This window comes from Convolutriloba macropyga, chromosome 5, assembly GCF_964194025.1.
Source record: "Convolutriloba macropyga chromosome 5, txConMacr16.3, whole genome shotgun sequence".
In the NCBI taxonomy this organism is placed as follows: Eukaryota; Metazoa; Xenacoelomorpha; order Acoela; family Convolutidae; genus Convolutriloba; species Convolutriloba macropyga.
The window spans coordinates 43159515-43181774 of record NC_134472.1 but is presented as its reverse complement, the minus strand read 5'-3'; the positions used below and the strand labels follow the sequence as shown (position 1 = coordinate 43181774).

Here is a 22260-nt window from a genome sequence, read left to right as displayed (position 1 = left end):
GCTTGTAACAAGCGCATTCGGTCTTCAAAAAGCAGTAGCTCGTAGCAAAAATAAAGCATGGAGTACAGGCTTCATAGATGGCATAACAACTAGTAGCTTGTAACAACGTGCATTGATTTCCTCGCGCTCAGTAACTAATCTTCATTCTGATTGGCTGGTCAGTAACGCGTAACAAAATCTAAATTACATTGTAATAGTAACGCGTATCAGTTTACTTCATAAAGAATGTTCTAGAATAATTCTCCATGAGTGGACCTTTTTTCTCCACGGCACTTTTTGGCTATCCATCATGACTTTCACTTCTCTACAAAAACAAGCATAAATTTTAAACAGTTCTCATCAATTGATGAACAAATGTATACCTGACGAAACAAAAAAACAAACAAACGAAGAACTCTACTAGTTAGCAAGAATTTTTCTAACAATGTTCATAGCAGAGCTCAAGAAAGAAAGTCAGCTTCAATCTAGGTGCATGACAGATTTACAGTTTTCATAAATGATAAAAAAAGATTGTTATTGAGAAGTATATTTAACATTAATATTGAGATCCTTACTACTGATGCATTAATATTGATATTCTTAATACTAATACAATAATATTGGTATCGTTACAACTGATACATTAATATTGATATCCTTACTACTGATACAATAAATTTTGATATCCCTAATACTAACATCCCTCTACTGAAAAAAACTTTTTTTGTTCCAACTTAGTTAGTAACTCAATTTATAAAATGAATTTAGGAATTCCCGTTCCTACCGATTGTAGTCCTATAACATGGCTATAACTATACAAAGTTTCAACTTGCCACAATTAGCAATTGTTCAACAGGTTGTTTTACAAGATTGAAAAACTAATAGCAATAATAAAATTTTTTCTAACTTTATAATTGATAATCCTCTCTATTGGATTCAATAACTCCAAAATCAACCTGGGCTTAGGCTTAGGCTTCACTGAAGCCAGCAAGAGCAACTGACTATTGCCATGCAAAAATTTTGTCAAATGTTTTGAACAAACAACAGATTGAATCCCAACCAATTGTAAAGAATCTAATGTAATTTAGTTATGAATTTCATCTTTTCTTCCGAATAAGACTTCAAATAGAAATTCTAGGACTTCAGTGCAATATTCACAGCTGTTGGTGATAGTATGGCAAACTCGGAAACTTCCCATTAATTATTGGCCAGATTCGGGGAGAAAAAAAACAAAGATATTTTACTAAAGCTAAGATTACATATTTTTTCCAAAAATCAAAATTAAGCCTTATATCCCGCCCACTTGTGCAAAAATAAAATAGATATAAATCAAGTGGAACTTGCGCCACCGATACTATGTATCTGAACATACCCATTAAATCTATCCTTAGTACACCCAAACCTATTTCTTTGCAAAAAAACACACAATCCACAATTATTAGTCTTAAACCTAAAATAAGAGATACGTGTATTCACCTTACACATACTACAAGTTAAATATAAATATTATTTTTCATAATGCTTACTTATATGGCTACTTCAATCTCTCTCCTTAATGATACCATTACATATAAAACATTCATAAGGTTGTTCTCTACATTTATAGCAACAGTCTTTCCACCGTTTATTCCTACAGTTAAGACACTTTGAAAGCTTTTTTCCTAATTTTAAGATTCAGTTTTTTCCTCAAAGAAATGGATGTTAACAGAAGTAACAAATGTGTCGTCTGCAATTTAACCTTCAATTCAATGAAGGATTTCCTTAAACATACTTTATCAAGTGGTCACCAGAAAAGAACCAGGAATTTGATTATGGATCTTGATGAAGCTGAAACTAAAGGGAACCCGCCATTAGTCCCCCAAACTAAAACTAAAACTGACACTAACTGTACTACTAAAGCTGAAGATGAAGCTAAAGCGGAAGCTAAAGCTAAAGCTGAAGCTAAAGGGAATTCGGCCTTGGTTCCCCAGCCTAAAGATAATATCTACTCTAGAACTAAGTTCAGAAGTGAAGAATGCAATGAAGAATTCAGAAACAAAATAGCCATAACTACTCACTCATATAGTCATAATCGTAAGTATCTAGAAAACACAGAATACTACGATATAAAATCAAGTCAGAACATGAAAGAACTTTTTATTTCTGATAAAGTTACTTTGAAGATATAGATGAAGCTATTAACAACTCTTTAGAAGAAATTAAAAACTGTTACCAGTTTCTTAAAGTTAAGAGTTTTAAATATGAGATCACAGCCGAGTGTGAGCACAAGAAGAGAACCAATGAAGAAGTTAAAACTACTAAAATATTTTTCAACACTGACTATATTATTAATAACATAATATATTAAAATGGAGACTTCACACAATTGCTAAACTTTGAAAAAGAAATATATGAAGGCTATGGCTATGACTTTGAGTTTCTCGGATTAATAAGTATTCAGATAAATATTGAACCACCTAAAGCATCTATTGGTAGTTATATAGATTTATCTCCCGATCTCAAAAACTCTAAACCAAAATAAAATATACGTAATTCCAAATACAATTGCTTGCAACTAACTATTACTGCTTGACTACATCCCGCCATGGACCACGCAACACGTGAAAGTAAATATGAGAATAAACTAATTGTACCAAGACAACAACATGAAGATGACTTCGGCTAAATATTAAGAATATAAAAACTTTACAATATTATTATTTGGATATACACACCTTGTGGTGATGGTAAAGTTGAACTACTTGAATCAGTGGATGATTTTAATAAAGATGTAAGAAGACTAGTTTGGGGGGATGGACAAACAGAACACTGTGCCCTAATTAAAAACATAGAAACCCTGTTAGATCGACCGAATAAAATGAATAATAAATTCTATTACCGCGATAGATGTACATATTGGTTTACCTCTCAAAATAAATATGGCAATCATATATGTAGCCACTCTTCCAAACCAGGCATTGTTTGTCCTAAGAAGAAGAAAATTTTTTTTATTAACGGTCATAAGCGTTAGAATATAAAAAATATTATAACTGCTGATATAGAACGTTGTATTGTTGAAGTCGCAACTAATGACTGTAATTATGTAATAGCTCAACACATACCAATGAGTGTGGGTTACATCTGGCAAGGTAATTGCAAATACTGCTTTGGTCTGGACTGCATCAAAAGATTTGCTAGAGATCTATTAGAAATAGAAACAGAGAATAATTTCAGAGTTAAACAAACCAATGACATTTAATAAAGAAGATAAATTTTATCACGATACCAATAACACTTGTCATATATGCAGAATAATATGTTTTAATAAAGTAAGAGATCACTGTCATGAAACTGGTAAATACAGAGGACCAGCATGTAGAATGTGTAATCAAAGATACAAACAACAAAACTTCATTCCCGTAATATTCCATATTGGCTCTGGTTATGATTTCAATCTACTATTGTGATCTCTTTAAACAAAATAATGATAAAAGAAAAGTAGATAACATACCACTAGCTGCTGGTAAGTCTAAGATGTTCAGCATCGATTTCTTAGCTATGCCTTTAGATCAAATGGCAAAGATATACGGGTGTAAAACTAAAACATTGTATCCATATGAATACTTTGGTTTAGATGACTACGACAATTCTATAGGTAATCTAAATACAGAAGACTTCAAATCCTCACTATCTAATAAATTACCAACACAAGAAGAAGTCGATAACTTTAATAAAGACAAAAGTCATAAAACTGGTAAAGATCTAACTATAGAGTATTTGCAGAATGATGTGGAAATATTAGACTACTGCATGAATGAATAAGGTAAATTAAGTATGAAAGAATTCGGACTCAACCCTCTACACTATGTAGGTCGCCCAGGTTATAGTTTTGATTGTTGGTTAATGTCAAGTGGCGTTACATTAGATACATTACAAGATAGGCAATTGCTAGATGATTTCGTTGAAGCGAAGAGAGGTGGTATATGTGGTATAATGGGTCATAGATATATTAATAGTAATAACAATCGCAATAGCAAAAACAATGGTGAAGCAAGAACGAAGTCCCATAGCAACAGCAATAGATCTATCTGGTACATAGACACAAACAACCTATACGGCTATGCTATGATGCAAAAGTTACCTTATAAGGACTTCAAGTACTCTGACGCATCTTCAGACGAAGGAGAAACCACGCTTCAGCGTATATTAAACACTTGTGAAGATAGAACAAAGCAATTAGCTTTAATGCCCAATAAAAGAAAGATAAATGATAATGAGTTGGGCTATATAGAAAGAGGGGTGGGCAAGGCAAGATCAGAGAAATTAGTCTCAGATCAAAACAACAAGACAGAATATTTGGTTCATTACAGGTTGTTAAAGTTCTATGTTAAGATGGGTGTAAAAATAACTAAATTTCATAGAGTAATTAAATTTAAACAAGATTACATATCTAGAGACTATATTCAAAACAATACTAATAAAAGAGCAACAGCTAAAACTGAAGCGGAAAAGGATGTAAGGAAATTAATGAACAACGCACTATATGGAAGAATGTGCTTGAATCCTCTGCACTTCCTTCAAAGTAAGTTCTTACATGATGAAGAAAAGATAATGAAAATTATAAGTAAATCAATATTTAAGATTATAACTAGATGTATTCATTATAGCCAAATTGAATGTATAGAGAAAAAAATAGAATACGATTCTCCAGTATATGTAGATGTTACTATATTAGAATTAAGTAAATTACACATCTATGATGTATTCTATAATATTTTTTAACCATCTCTCAAAGATCTACAACTCTAGTATATCGATACTGATGGTTTTGTATTAAACGTTAGCGAGGGTAATGTTGATAATGAACATATGGATCTGTCCAATCTCGAAAAAATCAATCAAAACTAATAATAAAGTTCCAAGTAAATGCAAATATGCATTGGGAAGTAGAATAATAGAAGAGTTTATAGCTCTGTCTCCAAAGACATATAGTTTTAAAGATTACCCAAATAAAACTAAAGAGAAAGTAATAAAGAATGGTAGCAATGCTAAAGATGAAGAGTATTATAATGCATTAATGTATAACACACAGAGAACTGTAGATGAATGTAGAAAACAAAAAGTTGGTGATAACATGACAACAACAAAAACAAGTAAGATTAGTCTAAACACATTTGATTATAAAAGATTCTATGTAAATAGTATTAAAAGCTATCCTAATGATGAGAATCTATATCTATCAAAAGAGATTTAATAAAAAGATTAAAACTACTCCAAAAGAGCTATTGATAAAATAAGTGTTAGATGCAAGTAAAGAATCATTATTAAATAATATTCTAGATCTAACCATTAATGATGATAGAAAGTTAATCGAGGCTGCTATTAGACTATATAATGATCTATGAATATAAATATAAATATAAATATGAATTTGAATATGAAAGCAAAAAAATTAGTAGTTAGTAGTTATTATTTTATATATCATTATCTCCCCCCATAGTACATATTATTTTTATAATAAAAAGTAATTATTTTTTCTTTATATATAAAAAATAATTTAGCTAGAAAAACTTATAGATTTATACAGTCTAGAACAACAAAACAGAAGAAATATATTAGAAGATAAATTAAGACAACAAGAGTATTATGGTGAAATAGAAGAGTTATTTGATCCTCTAACTAAAACACTAAAAAATGTAAACAAAGAACAGAATCTAGCATAAGGTGAACAAACATTAAGAGCAATAGATTGGCAAAATCAAGAGTTGAATAAACAAACTAAGATGATCCAGCAAGCCGGTTTCCAGTTTAATCAAGCATTAATGAAGTCTAATGAAGCATTAATGAAGTCCGATGGTGAAGCATGGCCAAAGTCCTGTGAAGCTGTAGAGGAAGCCCGAGATCAACCAAGAATTATAGTAGAAAAAGACACAGCTCTAATTTTTAATTTAATGACAGTTCAAACTAACCCTCAATTAAAGTTATTGTTCGGAAATTTAGATATTGGTGAGTTTGAAATGAATGGTGTTAAATTAACTTATCAATACAATTCCTTCATAGTTAGGGATAATTTATTTAAATTTTCAGATGGGTTTAGAAACGTTCTTACTAACCCAAATGTAACACATGTTGATATCGGTGAAGATGAAAATAAAATTAAAAGATTTTTATTTGATATTGGATATGATATAGAAAAAGTTGATGAGTAAAAGGTGATATAGAACAATAAAACGTATACTATTCGGAAAATATGGTGTATTTGGTAGGGGTTAAAATAGCGTTGACATCTGCAAAGCAGGTTCCCAGATTGGCATTGACCCCAATAGTTTAATCTGCAAGGCAGGTTCCCTGATAGCAATATTAGATTTACTAATATTAGAAACAAAAGCCGGTGACGATGGATTATATGATGAAAAGTTACATATATCTAAACAACTATTATCAATGAATATTATTAATCAAGAACAACTAGATTATTTTGTTTTCAATTATGGTAAATAAATAATGGTGGAAAAACAACAACAACAAGACGCAGCTAAAGCTAAACAACAACTCCTAGCTACAGAAGTATTCAGTCCCCAAATAACAAAGATTAGAAGAGAAAGAATAATACCATTGTATATAAATGAAACACGGTCAGCTGATTTAATTGTTAAGTCATCTCTAAGTAAATAAAATAAAAATTATAAGTTTATATTAACAGTTATAGACATATTCAGAAAATATGCATGGGCTATTCCATTGAAGGATAATTCTCGTTTATCTATAACTAATGGCTTTAAAATAGTATTAGGTGAAAGTCCACAAGGTGGCTCTAAAAGTCGAAAACCAGAAAATGTATAGCTAATTAGAGGTAGTGAGTTTTAAAATAAAACATTTAAATCTTTACTTAAGGAATATAAAACTGAATTATATTCTACTTATAGTGGTTTAAAGGCTGTGTTTACAGAGAGATTTAATAGAACGCTATTACACATATTTAATAAACCAATGTTCAACAATGGTGATGGTATTTGGGTAAATATATTAATTGATGCTGTTGTAACATATAACAATAACATTCACTCTACTATTAATATGACACCCGTTGATGCTTCTAGTAATCCCGTTAAGGTTAAATACTTTGCTAAATGTACCAAAGCAACACCTAAACTTAAGGTTGTGATTATGTTGGGAATGCTGACAAACGTAACATTTTCTCTAAAGGTTACACTTCTAACTGGAATACAGAATTATTTAAAGTGAATGAAGTTCTAAAAACCCAACCACCAACATATAAGATAGAAGATTTTAATGATGAAATAATAGAAGGTAAATATTGCGAACAGGAGTTATTAAAATCTGAGTTTGATTTTGAATCTAATAAAAAGGTTTTGGAATCATTAAATACCGACCTCCGGTCAGCTACAAAGTAGATCAGGGAACCTGCTTCGCAGATAGTTTCTTTCTGTAAATACAAAGATGACAAGAATTAGATTCAGTCAGGCTAAACAGCAATCGGGGAACCCGCTTCTCGGATCCACTTCAACAAACAAATTAACACTACGTAAGGCTCATGGTTTATTCCTAGAAGATAATGATAATTTTGACATGAAGGATTGCTATAAAAAAGCAAATGTACACCCTCCCATAGATGAAAAAGATGTTGCTAATAAAGAGTATTTTGACAATATTTTATTATCCTCTTCTAATAAAATAGACATTTTAAGTAAAATTATAACTGAACTAAGAAAAGGAGATTTTGATAAAGTCACGACTAAAACATTACAACTAAACAAAATACAAGTTAATGAAGAACTAATAATGAATTTTATAAATCAGCAAATGAAGTTACAAATACTGTTAGCATTTGTAATAAGGTTGCAGCTGATACTATCTCTAAGTATAATCAATTAAAACAAGAATTTTATAATAATAAGTTTAATCAGAATATTACTAACATTCACCTTGATGATATATTCACTACTGGTCTAAGGGGGTTTAAAGAAGTTAATAAAAAGACTACTTCTTTTACAGATGAAGCCCTTATAAAGAATAAAAAGACAACATTACTAGATTTAATTGCTATATTACTAGAAAGTAAGCTAGATGACAACAAAGAACAAGCAAGACTTGAGATGCATTATGATTTTAATCATGAAGATATAATGAAAGCTATTGATAGTTATTTTGCTACTGAAAATGAGTTAACCATCAGCACCGAATGAGAGATTACTTTACCCAAAATTGACAACCATTAATAAACAAAACATAAACGATAAAATCCTAGCTAATAATAAATTTAATAGTAATATTAACATTTTAAGAGATATTAGAAATTATTAAGAAACTGAAACTAAAAACTACAATAAGAACTTAAGTAGATATAAGAATTACATTAACATTGCTAAGATATGAAATAATATTATCATCTATCGCAACAACTGCAACATCAACATCAGTTGCATTAACAGGTATAGGATTACCTTATCCTATACCAACAGCTTTAGCTACAGCAACTGTTTGTGGTTCATTATCAAAAACAATTAATACTAAATTGAGAAACAAACTTATAAAGTATTCACAAATGTATTGTTTAAGTAAACAGTTTAGTAATAAGTTTAGTAAACTATATACTAAATTTAATGAATGATAAAAAAATAGATAATGACAAGTATGATAAATTAGTCGAGGTATATGATGAATATAAGAAGAACAAGAAGAGTAAAATGAGTGTTTTTTATAAACTGAAGTTATTAGTTCTTAGTTATCAAAAAATATTTAGTAATAATAATATTAGTATTAATATTTACCATTAGATAGTAGATATAGCCATATGCTTAGACTTACACTTACACTTACACTTACGCTTATAGCCATAGTCATAGTCGTAGTCACAGCTATAGTCTTAGTCATAGTGTTAGTCATAGCCATCGTCATCTGCGAAGCAGTTCCTGATAGACAAAGTTATTATTTAAACTCTAATATAAATAATTTTCTTTTCTCTGTACCTAAATGTAACCCTCTACCGTTCTGTACTACTTTTATACCTTCACCAGTAGTTGCTAATTTAAATAAATCAGGTGTGGCTAATAAAGCAGCTCTTGGGTTTCTACTTGCAGGTGCACTTCCTATTTTACTTGCTATTTCTAATGCTCTTTCTGGATTAATAGCAACTTTTTTCCAAAGTTAACTGTTGCTCTACCAGCACTTTCGAAGAAATCCTTCAATCCTTCTGCTTCTATTGTTGCATCAGATACTGTCATTGTCTTATTCCTACTACACTTAACAAAATTACCTTTTAACATTTCCTTTTGCTGAGACAACCCCTCCTATATTATTAGTTCCACTATAATGTCTACCACCAACACAATAAGAATTAGTTTTAAACTTACTAAAGTTTTTCATATTTATATATAAAAACTAATGGAAGTTAACAAGTATAATCCCTTTCTTGTTAAGCCATTAGCTAAGACAAAGACTAAGCCTAAGACTAGACCTAAACTATTGCTAAACTAACACTAAACCCAAGCCTAAAAATAAACTTGAAGCTAGAAGTTTTCTCTAGAGAATAAAAAGAAACTAGATATTATTTATGCTAAAGGTTTTGTTAACACTGGTAGGAAATGCTTTATAGCTATGACTAGAGCTAGAATTATAACATTGACAACGACTATAACATTGACTAGAGCTAGAACTAAAACAATGGCTATAACAATGATTATGAGAATCACTATAACATTAACTATAACTAAGATATAATAGACCTTTTGTAATTAGTCTCTACGAGACTATATCAACCATCTCATTACCATCACTATTAACACTAATAACCTTTCTAGTTAATGCTAATGCATGGCATATAACATCTGCAACGGCAGCACTTGCAGTATTGGTTGTGCAACTGCAGTATTGGTTGTGGACTTATATGATCACTTTGATATTTGGTATCAAATACATATATTCTATTAATACTTTTGAAGGTTCTATGATTTATATATGGTTTAATATTATACGATAATCCATTATAATCTTTATTAAAATTAACAATCTCTTTAAAAGCCTCTTTATATATATTAGTACTTTAATTAATATTCATTCTATCCTCGGGATGAAACTCACTACCAATCTTACAATAACATTCAGTAGCATTCATTAAATCAAATGTACTTGCATCATGAGTTTGTTCATTAACATTATTATTTTCAAAACCAATTATTATGTATTGAGGTCTTTCCATGCCACTTTCCAAACCCAGATCAAATCAGAAGTTAGTGACATTGGGTACATTCTTGTAAAATGTTTTTCTCTCACAATAGCTGAAATCAATATTATTCTTTTTATTTAAATCCTTTCTCTACAATAATTCTATTATCATTACCAGGTTCAATACTAGGCACACACCATGGTATATCTCTAATTTCTATTTTACCATCATTAGCTACTGCATGAGCACTAGCACCAACTCTATATAGAACTCTATCATTATTTTTCTTTTTAATATTAGTTTAAATCCTAGCCCATATATAATCTTTTCTAAATCATTTACAAACCCAAATATATCACTCATCTTAACCATCATATACATATGACCTATTTCTGCAGCAGCATGACCACCTTTGAGTTGACTATCTCTTGTGCCCTGATCTCTACCAAAACCACTCTATATATTCAATAGTCCCACCACCACTAGTTTCAAGCTTAATTGAACTAAACAATGTCATCATACCATAATTAACTAATCTGATATTGGCATTATTAACAAATACACCACCGGCATCATCTGATACAACAAACTCTATCTCTAGATATGAATCATGTATATTTTAATGATTCTCTTCTCTATTGAGTATGATATTAATGTTAGTATTAACCGTATTCATTGTTGCTAGATTCTTGGGTTTATTTTTTACAATCCTACTTTTTTGTATACCAATATTACAACCATAAGTTGTATCCAAATTATAGCCCATTTTTATAAGAAAAAAATTTAATTACAAATTATAAATTATAACAAAGGCTATGTGGCTTTGCCCATGTTTCACCATAACTATGGCTATGTCTATCACTATAACTATAGCTATTAATACAATTGAGACGCAAGCTATAATTATAATTATAGCTCTAACTATAAATATAAATATAGTCTAATAATATTTGAATATAAAAAATGACTGACAGCTTATTCCTACGGGAACTACAAAAGATACATGAAACTCTAACTAAAACTAAAGAAGAACAAACACTTAAGTTTAGAACGATAAAATCAGCTGAAAAGTTTAACTTTAGTGAACCTATGCTTAACTCATCAAAATTGGGTTTAATTAGATTATCTGTATATAACGCAGTGTTCAATGTGAATGGGGGAATAATCATTTCTTATATGATAACCAATGTGAAGAATCGGTGAAACCGCTTCGCGGATGGTCAGATACCCGTATTTTAGCTGTTATACCAGATGCATATGAATTATTCGAAATAGCAGAATTAATAAAAGAAGAAACTAATGGTAATGTTATAATAGAACCCGATCAGAATACAATGGAATGTTAAATGGAAATAAAACAAGGTGCAATTAACTTCGACATAGAAAATTCAATAGCCCCATTACTGGGCTTTAGAAAAATAGTATATGAACAAGGTAAATATACATCTCAAACGATTATTGATTATATGCGTTTTAGTACTATTAACATCCATTGTAAAGTCATATCTGGTGTTAAAGATAATGGTAATAACAAAGACATACTATACACTTTTACTCTAACAGAACCACCAGGTCACTTGATAAATTTTATACAAACTAATATCTTATATCAAAATGTAACAAAGGATAGAATAGAGTATATTGAAGTTTATTTTAAAGATGAGCATGGAAGACCAAATGATTTCAATGGTGATGTGTTGAGTTTTACTTTACATTTGATTTAGTCATAGTTACAGACGTATACTTAGACTTAGACTTATACTTAGTCATAGACTTAGCCTTAGACTTAGACTTATACTTAGACCTATACTTAGACTTATACTTAGGCTTATACTTAGCCTTATACTTAGACCTGGACTTAGACTTATACTTATACTTAGACTTAGACTTAGTCATCTGCAAAGGAGGTTCCCATATAGACTTAATCATAAATATAATTAAACTATAAACCTCTCCGATCCCAATTAATTCTTAATTTACCATTAAAATTTCTATTCTTAGTTTTATTAATGATAATGTATTTATAAAGCTCAGCCCATACTTTTTCACATATACTACTAAAATCATCATAACTAAGTTCTACTCCATTAAAGAAATCTTGATATATAGCTTTAGTGGCTCTACCTCCTTGTTCAAAGAAACTAAATAGATTACAATTCTCTCTACCATTCTGTCTATCTGCGGAGAATATATTTCATTTAAGATATATCATGTTGCAATTACTATGTCTACCTCTGCAGAAGAATTCATTAATTGACCGGTTCCTTACCTCCAACATCATCACATATCATGAGTTTCTTTATATTTTCCGGTAGTTTTTTGGGTGGGGTTAATTCTTTTATGTCTTTAATAAACACAAAATCTTTATACTCTAAATCATCATATTGATTACTAGAAGGACCAATGATATATATTCTATCAAATTCTATGTTATTCAAAAACAGATAACTTAATAATACCGTCTTTCCATATTCCCTATGACCAGATATTATACATCTGAAGAATTCCGGGAATGTGCTAATAACGATTTTATTCTTATCATTTATCCATGATTGTAGACTATCATTAACATCTATTACTAAATTAGAACAAAGACCGGAGGGCCTTACACCAAAATTACTTCCCCCTCCACATCCACATCCACATTGTGAGCAGGGTTTACTCCTCGTTTGGTTTCACTGAATATATTTATATGTCCATCATGGTTCTCCGACCACATTGTGTCATCACTATCACTATGGGTCTCCAAATTTGTTTCTTCATTACCATTAACATTAACATTACCATTGTCATTGCCACCTGCGAAGCAGGTTCCCTGATTGACATTACCATTACCATTGACAATATCATTGACATTACCATTGACAATTCCATTGCCATTAACATTGACATTACCATTGACATTGCCATTGACATTGCCATTGACACTACCATTAGCATTAACAGCTGCGAAGCAGGTTCCCTGATTGACATTGTCATTGACATTTTCAATGTCATTGCCATTGACATCTGCGAAGCAGGTTCCCTGATTGTCATTGATATTATCATTGACATCTGCGAGGCAGGTTCCCTGATTGATATTGTCATTGTCATTAACTTCAACTTTACCTTTAGCTTTACAACCCAAACACTTATCATATGCCTCTGGACATTTAACTTGATTAACTAGAGTCAATGAACTCTTCATTCTATAACCATTATTAATAAGATGGATCGCATCTAAGGAATAAGCACCACAATATGATTTATTATATTCCTGTGTTCTTTCATCAGACCCTAGATCAAAACATTCTTTTAGGAATAATTGTGGGGTATCAACACCAAAACTATCAAAGTAATTAGCCTTACCAGCTCTCCTTCTTATAACTAGAACCCAATAAGTGCCATCAGTTGGTCGTAGATTTACAATTATATTAAAGTTAGAATCATTGATGTTAACGGGTGTCTGATCTCTCATTACTATATCAATTGGTATCATACTTATAACCCCCCTATATCTTCTATTTTGATTTTACTCATAGTTTTATTCTCAATATCAAATTTACTAATGAATTCCTCAAGAGTTAGGGTAAGCTTTTGTATATAATAAATTTTCATACTAAATTATATCTCTAAATATAAGTCTAATTATAACTGTAACTATAAGTCTTATTATAACTCTAATTATAAGTCTAATTATAACTCTAGCTTTGACTATGACTATCAGAAACTGCTTGGCATGCCATGGACAAAGTCCATTCGCAGATGATTAAGTCTAAGTCTATGTCTAAGTCAAAGTCTAAGTCTATTTACAACTCTAATTATAAGTCTATATGTCATATATAAAAATTGATAAATGCCTTATAATTTTTATATTTGCATTCATAAAATTGTTTTTATATACATGTATAGTGAGTTGCCAGGTAAATAAATCAAACTAGAAGAAAACTTTGAAGGGTTTATGAATAAAAGTTTAGTTGGATTTGAATTTGAAAAGTCACTATTGCATACTATTGTTTATGTTGGTCCTGGTACAGGTAAGCCTTATTTTTTTAGACAATACTTGAAGTTGTATCAGGATCAGGAACAAAATAATAAAGATATGATGAAACAAAAGCAAAAGCAAATAATCATTTTATGTAAAGATGAACAGTATTGAATTGATCCTGAGACTGGCGAGCCCTATGCTAGATTTAATACTGGTGATATAAATATAATCACAATGGAAAATAAACTCAATTTCAAAAATAGTGTAATTGTTCTTGATGATATGGGTGCTAAGTTTAATAAGGATATAGTTTATTTTTTTTACAGAAGGAAGAAATGAAAATATTCAAATGATTTTAATGTGTCATAAACCAGCTCAGATAATTAAAATGGCTAGAATGAATTGTGATACTATTTATATAACAGCTTATAATGGAGATGATCTTTTTCCAAAATTTAATGCAACATATAATTGCAAACATCCACAACCATAGTATAATTCAAGAGTTAAATAATAGTTATTATAATTGTACAGACGGGACAGATGATGCACTTCGTTATGACATAATTAAATATAATAAGAAAAAGGAAATTTTATTATTATTGATAGAAATAGAATTATGATATATAACTCAAGAGTTGGTTTCCTTGACTTGAAAACTCAGTTTAAAAGATGAATTAGAGAATAATGAGATAAATAAAACTATAGATTCAATTAAACCACTAATGAATAGTGCTACAGACAGAAATACTATTAATAAAGATAACTATATATTCTACTTTAATAAACTTCTTACTTCAAGAGGTATTAAGATTCAGAATGACGTTCTAACAAAAGAAAAGATTATTGCTAAAGTGGTTAAGTATGGGTGGAGTATAACAATGGGTATAGGAATACTTTTATACATTCATGCTTTTTAAAAACCTGACCTGACAGTAAAAACTGCAGCATGAGTGGCAACACATGCAAGTCATTTGATAAACAGAGCAGGTTCATTAATGAATATGGGTTATGGTGAAGACTTATACCATGAACAGAAAAAACATGAGTCTTCAACCATATCCCCCGTTGCGGCTTCGTCCGTATTGGGGGCTATACAAGAAGAGTATATTGAAGAAGAGAACTTTAATCAGAAAGGGTATAACTGTTTTAAGTGATCTATATAAAAGTAATCAAAAATTTAAAGTTGAAACTATAGATTTCATTAGAGATAAAACTGAATTGGGTGTTGATTAGATTTTAGATAGAAGACTTAATTATAAAACTTTTAATAATTTAGGAAGGGAAAATCTAAAAGAATGTGTCCAGTTTAGAGATTATACTAGAAGTTTAATTAAACTTATAGCTAGTTATAGGTAGCTATAGCTAGTTATAGTTAATTATAGCTAGTTATAAGATAATATAATTTGAAATTTAAAATTTGAAATTTGACCTATTATAAATAATAAATGATGGAAACAGCAGCATGTTCAGAGTGTTATTATGAATTTGGATATCCTAATTATTTACCTTTCCATTATAAAAGGAAACATAAAGATAAAATTATTAAGTGTGCATGTGGAGATGATATATTGAGTGGTATTTGTTTGAATAAAGCCCGTTCAAAGGCCAGGGGAATTGCTTCAAAATGTTCAAGCTCTAGTTCTAGTTCTAGCTTTAGCTTTAGCCCTAATTCTATTTCAAATTCTGTTTCTGATTCTGTTTCTAACTTTAATTCCGATTCATGCTCTAACTCTTGCCATACTTCTAACTCTAGTTTTACTTTTAACTCAAACCCCACTTCTAACTCTAGCTTTACCTCTAACTCGAGTCATACTTCTAGTTTTACTAATAATAAAATTGATTTAACAAGTAAAGTTTGTAATAGATGGAGTTGCAAAACAAATAACATCTTTTGATAAAAGAAAGCTATATGTAACGAATGTATTTCAACAAAGGTGGGGTTTGAATATTGTTCTATACTTAGTTTTAGTTGGATAAAGGGTCATATAAAAAAACTCATACAGAAATAGTTTTTCCCAGAGTTGTTTATTCAACTAAAAAATTAGAGTCTAATAATAAAATAAAACCTGTTAATGAATTTATTAAATTTAATGCAATAGATAAACCTAATGCAATATATAACTCTAATATAATAGATAAGCCTAATACAATAGATAAGTCGAATACAATATATAAGTCTAATATAATGGATAAGCCTAATACAGACAAGTCTAATCCAATAGATAAGTCTAATACAATAGATAAGTCTGATTCAATAGATTGTGAAGCATGGTCGAAGACCCATAAGTCTAATGAATCCAAATATTATAAATCTTATCTTGTACTCTCTAAATTAAAAGCTAAGGGTATAGATATGGATAAATTATTAGAAGAATAGTTTGCCATATTTTTTTTAATTATTATTCATCATTAGCATTAGCATTACCATTATTATGAATAAAAAGTATAATATAATATAATATGATATAATACGATATAATATAATATAATATGCAATAATATGTTATAGTTTTATAAAATTTTATAAAAATTAAACAATGCACAGAGATCACATAAAGCACATAAGGAGGCGCTTTATTGGAGTAGAAAGTGAATGTGGTGAATATTGTATATGTGGAGAGTGAGTAGTATGTGTGTATTGCGGATTATAACTTGTTTTTTACCTTAATTTTTTTTAGTTTTGCTTATAGTAGTGGATAAAACAGGGCTTCCAGTTAGCAGGACGATTTGGTCTATTCCCCCAAATTCGTGAGGGGAATAGGCCAAATTGGGCTGGTGGCTGGAAGCCCTGTTTTATCCACGACTTTACGATACTTGACACACGTAGGACACACCATTAGCACAACATGCATGCAGAGTGTGGTCAGTGCCACTCAAAGATAACTTTTCATCATCAGCAATAAATTATCGTTTTTGCATCAATAAAGTTGTCTAAATAAGCTACAATCTATTTTCGGAGTTTCAGTAGGATAAAAATTGGGTATGTTTTGGTTTGCCTCATTGAGTGTATTAGCATTGTGTATTTTGTCCTGACACCCAATAAAAGGTAGGGGCGCTGGCTCGTAAAAATCTTACCTTTGAAAACTTGCATGTGAGTGTTCCAATAATGTCACAACTACAATTGCGAAATGCTATAAGTGATGCTTGTAGGAATTTGGACGGGATCGCAACTCCGCAAAACACTGCCATTGACATTACCCTCTCTAATGCAGAACGGATCGAGAATCAGAGGGGGAGGGAAAAGTGGGAAAGAGAAACGTGATCATCTGGCCAAGAAGGGAGGGTTTGGTGGTGTTCCTCAAGTAGGAAACCACGTTCACTTCCACCTGAAGTCTGCTATCATGGCTACAACTGCCCAAAGCAAAAGAGTCCAGTTTGATAGAGAATATACTAGAAGTTAGTCAGTACTTGTTAAGCTCTTCTAAAGCACGAGAATACACTCACAGTGTAAATGAATGAACTGTTTTTGTAACTATATAAAAACTATATAAAACATTTTAATGCATGGCCATAGCGTTTTATGGGAGCAATTTGTATTGACAAAAAATTGTTCATATATCGTTTTAAAAAACTGAAACTTTTAAAGCACAGTTACTCTGTGAATCTCATCTAACTACCCAAACTGATTCCTTTTATGCATCGCCAACCTTCCCCAAAGAAGACGACTACACGACTTACGCATCCGCATACCGAAACCCTTGTCTACTGTCGTTACTGATGCCAACTCGAGAGAAATGACAATATGTGAATTCTTTTTCTCAGACAATCAAACAAGGCTCAGCTTAACTATATATATTCGTTTCCTTAAATTCAGGTCTGATTTCGATTTCGTACGAACGGTAAGATTCATCTCTCCCGGCCACTCGAGGTGTGTTACTGTTTCATAGACGCTGACTGACCTTGACCACTTGAATATTGCTAAAACAACTATGTTGATATTAGTGTACGCCAATTCTGACTTGAATTCTTTTGATTTCTTACACAAGTTAATGCGAACCTCTGGAGAGGCTCATAACATTGTCACAGAATCATTATAAATTACACAATTACACTGCTGATACATGATAATATTAGAATGCAGCTATGACTGGCAATTGTAAGATCCATTCTTTCTACCTAAGTCAGAGTACTCTCACTTTAAGAGAGATCGAAATTTTTTAAACAATAGTAAAAAATTAAGCAGGTTCGAGTGGCCCTAGTGTGAAACAATAAAAAGGTGACTATTTTTAGTCTTTGTATACACTGTTTCAGTGTTGATTTACATTGCGTGGTCATTCCTTGATCCATAAGATGGTAATCTTCAGTCTCGTGTGTGATCTCTTGCCGGCAACAACTAAGTAAATCGTTGCTATGACAACAATGGCTTCTGTTTTACAGCTGGATCTTTTATGTGCTACTATCCCACTAAAAAGCTCAGGTAAGTTTACCTGAACCGGGTTCAGGTATTCGGAAGTTCAGGTGAATTTCAGGTGTAAAAGCACCTGAACCACACCTGAATTGCAGTTCAGGTAAATTTTTACCTGAACGAGTTCAGGTGTGTTGACCTGAAAATAGTTTTTGATTGCATTCAGCAGTGAAACGACAAAAAAATTCCTCAGATAAATCAGGTATACAATTGAATTTGAGATTGGCTAAGTTGCTCTGCTGACTATAGGGTAACGGAGTACCTAGTCTTCATTCTGATGGTTTGACAGAGGTATGGTTCTGAACCGGACCGAGGTGTCCAACCGTATTCCACCGCTATAAAGCTAAGGTGTAAAGCCATTAAAGCAATAAGACTGCTATTAAAGGGTGTAAAACAATTTCAACTCTTAAATAGCAGGGAAAACATAAGAGTGTAATTTTTAGGTAAATATACTTTTTTACAATTTTTATACTCTTTACAATCTTCACTGCACTCTTTACAGTCTTTTCACCACTTTTATTCCACTCTTAAAAATTCCGTATGATTACACTCTTTAATACATTTTTTAGCAGGAAAAAGAGTGAAAGAGTGTAAATTTAAAGAAATTACACTCTCGGGAACTACACTACAATTACACTGTTTAGTCCAATTTTGTTACCTTTTTTCCACTGGATGCAAAACCCTCCTGGGTCAAGCAGTGCGTGCAAGCAATAAACTATGAAAATTTTCCACAGAATTTGTGAAAATTAATATAAAAAGTGCGTGCTGGTCGGGCTGCATTAATAAAGAATGTCAAAAACACCTGAACTTATTGCAAAAACAATTTAGAGTCCGTATGCGTTGTTTGAAACAAGAAGTCTTCGTTTTCCACACGGGTCCGTGATTTCCTTATTTGTTCCAACCCACCTCAGTTGCTCAGCTGACTATAAGGCAATAGAATACCTCGTCTTCATTTTGATGATTTAACAGAAGTATGGTTATCTGAACAAGAGATAACGCTTCACGACTCTTATCTACCGCTTCACGTTGGAAAAGAGAACGTAGATTTAAGGGTTACTATTTTGTGTAAACTAATGTGAGGACAAACCATAATAAAGTCTTTCCATGAAGTGTGCATTTACTTCACACTATTATCTTAATCTTACTTCTTCTCTACCTTTAAGTTATTACAATTCAAAGAATTTGAATTGTATTGGGGCGCTGTCTTTTTTTTTAAGATCTGTTCACACATTTTCATGATTTTTGAAGTCAAATCGGAGTAGTGATTTTGGTCACGCCGAAACAGGAAATGGAGCGAAAAAGCGAGTGGTTTTGCGGCGTGAATTTTTTTCGCTCTAATTTAAAAGTAGAGTGCGAAAAGGGTGTTTGAACAAAATTTCGGTTTCTCGGTAGTGGTTTTTTGTTCACATGCGGCAATTTCACTCACGGTTTTCCCAATCCATTCACAGCTCTTTCTAGGCCTAGTTTTTTGTTTGAATTAAATTTTCATTTCTCGCTAGTGGTTTATTTTGTTCACATGCGGCATTTTGACATTGATTTTTTTTCTTATTTTTCGATCTGATTTTTTTAAAATGGTTTTCTCAATCACTCATAGTCCATTCTAGGTCTAGTTTTTCTGTTTAGTCAATGAAAATTCTTTGAATTGTACGTCAGGACTTGTCCTGCTATGTTTTTTCTTTGTTGATTCAAATTGAACCTTTTTCTGCAACGGCCTCTAATCTTAAATGTGATACAGATGTAAATATGATTTTCGAACACTGAGTATGGATGGATTATTCACTACAACTCTGTCTACTCTTTTCATTGATGAGCCGTCGACCAAAGGAGAGAACTGAGAATTGATGAAATCTTACTCCCGGACATTCAAAAAGACTAAGTTAGCTCCTTTGGAACTATATTTGGCAAAAGCTTCAGCTCTCTGTTCAGACGGGATTGACCTGTAGACGCTGACTGACCTTAACCACTTGAACGTCTTTAAAAACAGCAAATTCATTATGATGTACGCCAACTCAAGCTTGAATTCGCTTGGTTTTTTTTACACTTTTATCTTATACAAATCTCGCGAGAGATTCCAAACAATGATACACTCCTTTGCTGTACTTAAATAAGTGTATAACATCCGTGTGTGGTCTAAAGCACCTACTTAGAACCATAACAAATCACGTAATTACAGTGCTGATATATGATAGTATTAGAGTGCAGTCATAAATGACAAATGTAAGATCCGTTCAATCCATCTGACTCAGAGTACTCTTGATTTACGCCGTTTTAGTATTTAATTACTTTTGTGATCATGGCTGGATCCATAAGATGGTAACCCTAAGTCTCATGCGGGATCTCTTGACGGAATCAATAACGTAAACCGTTGCTATGAAAACTATGTAACTATATAACTGTTTTACAGCGGAAAATTTCATTTATAACCGCAATTGAATTGAAGATGGGCCAATTTGTTCATCAGACTATGTGGTAAACGAAAACCTTGTCATCTACTGTATGATATTAGAGAGACATGGTTCTGATGCAGAGATATTTGGCAAGCATGTCCCATATTTCACCTCTCGTCTATAACTTCACGTTAGAAAATAGAAAGCAGATTTAAGGGGTGTTAGTTTGTGTAAGCTTGGGCAGGCAAATTAATGTGAGAACTAACCCTAATCAAGTCTTTCGTTGAAGCTTTCATTTACCTCACACTATTATATTAATCTTACATCTTTTTTATCCTTCACTTATTTTTCTTAGTTGATTCAAATTGAAACCTTTTCCTGCAATGGCCTCTAATCTTTAATGTGATATAGATGAGGGGAGGTGTAAGTGTGACTGTCGAACACTGAAAATCGAAGGCTTATTGAATGCAACTATGGAACTATGTGTATGATGGCGATCTCTCGCGTATACATGGACTCAATTCAAATAATGAAAAAGGGAGTAATGGCGAACAAACTGCACTTGCCCTTATCATGTTGCGCATTGAATACGCCAAAAAGGTCATAGTTATCTTTTAGTATTGCTTTTAAATATTAGTTTCGTTGCTTGGGTTTCCTACAGATTTATTTCTCTGATATTTTTATCCCAATTGCGACAAAATTTAATTTAAAAAATTGAAAAGATTTAAAAAATCTATTAATTTTACCGTAATTTTACTGATTTGGACCAACAATGGCCACAAAGCACTCACGATGCGTTTTTCGAATGTTGAGATCGGAATTCATTTCACCTGCAAAAAAAACCACAAAAATACGATCTCAGAAACCTTTTTTTATCGACGAACCGTCGAGAAATATCTTGAAAAATGTTGCAAGCATTGTATCAAACGAGAGTCAAAGTTAAAAGGAACGCAAAGGCAACCCGCAAAAAACAATCCGACACCAAAGTACCCAGAGAACAAAACAAAAAAAGCAGTAAGACAAGAACCAAGTAAAGGAAAAATGAAACATCAACCTTAAAAACATAAACTCAAAACAGAAATACTAAAGGAAGTTTAGGATTAGAATTAGGTATAGGACAAGTAGTGACGAAAAAATCCGAAAAGTTAAATACAGCCATCAAGACAAAAATACGGGTGGGGGGTAGAAATTAATGAATGCCACTTTTATCATCTTGAGGGAACAACACTCCCATATATATGAATGATTCCACACTTTACAAGAAAAGAGTTCCATTTATCCTCACAAACAATCAGGGGAACGCAAAAGAAGAACAGACTCTAATCAACTTATGGACCCGCATAGCGAAACTGAC

The 22260-nt window shown here is 31.6% G+C and overlaps 1 protein-coding gene across 1 annotated transcript in view; it reads left to right on the top strand.

Annotated features, from left to right (window-relative positions):
• LOC142340372 (uncharacterized) overlaps positions 1-22260 on the top strand; it is a 174633-nt gene that overhangs the window by 57055 nt on the left and 95318 nt on the right. Inside the window, exons 6-7 of the mRNA XM_075390948.1 lie at positions 17265-17510; positions 18492-18531. Of these exons, the coding sequence (XP_075247063.1) occupies positions 17265-17510; positions 18492-18531 (286 nt within the window). The remainder of the gene's footprint in view (positions 1-17264; positions 17511-18491; positions 18532-22260) is intronic.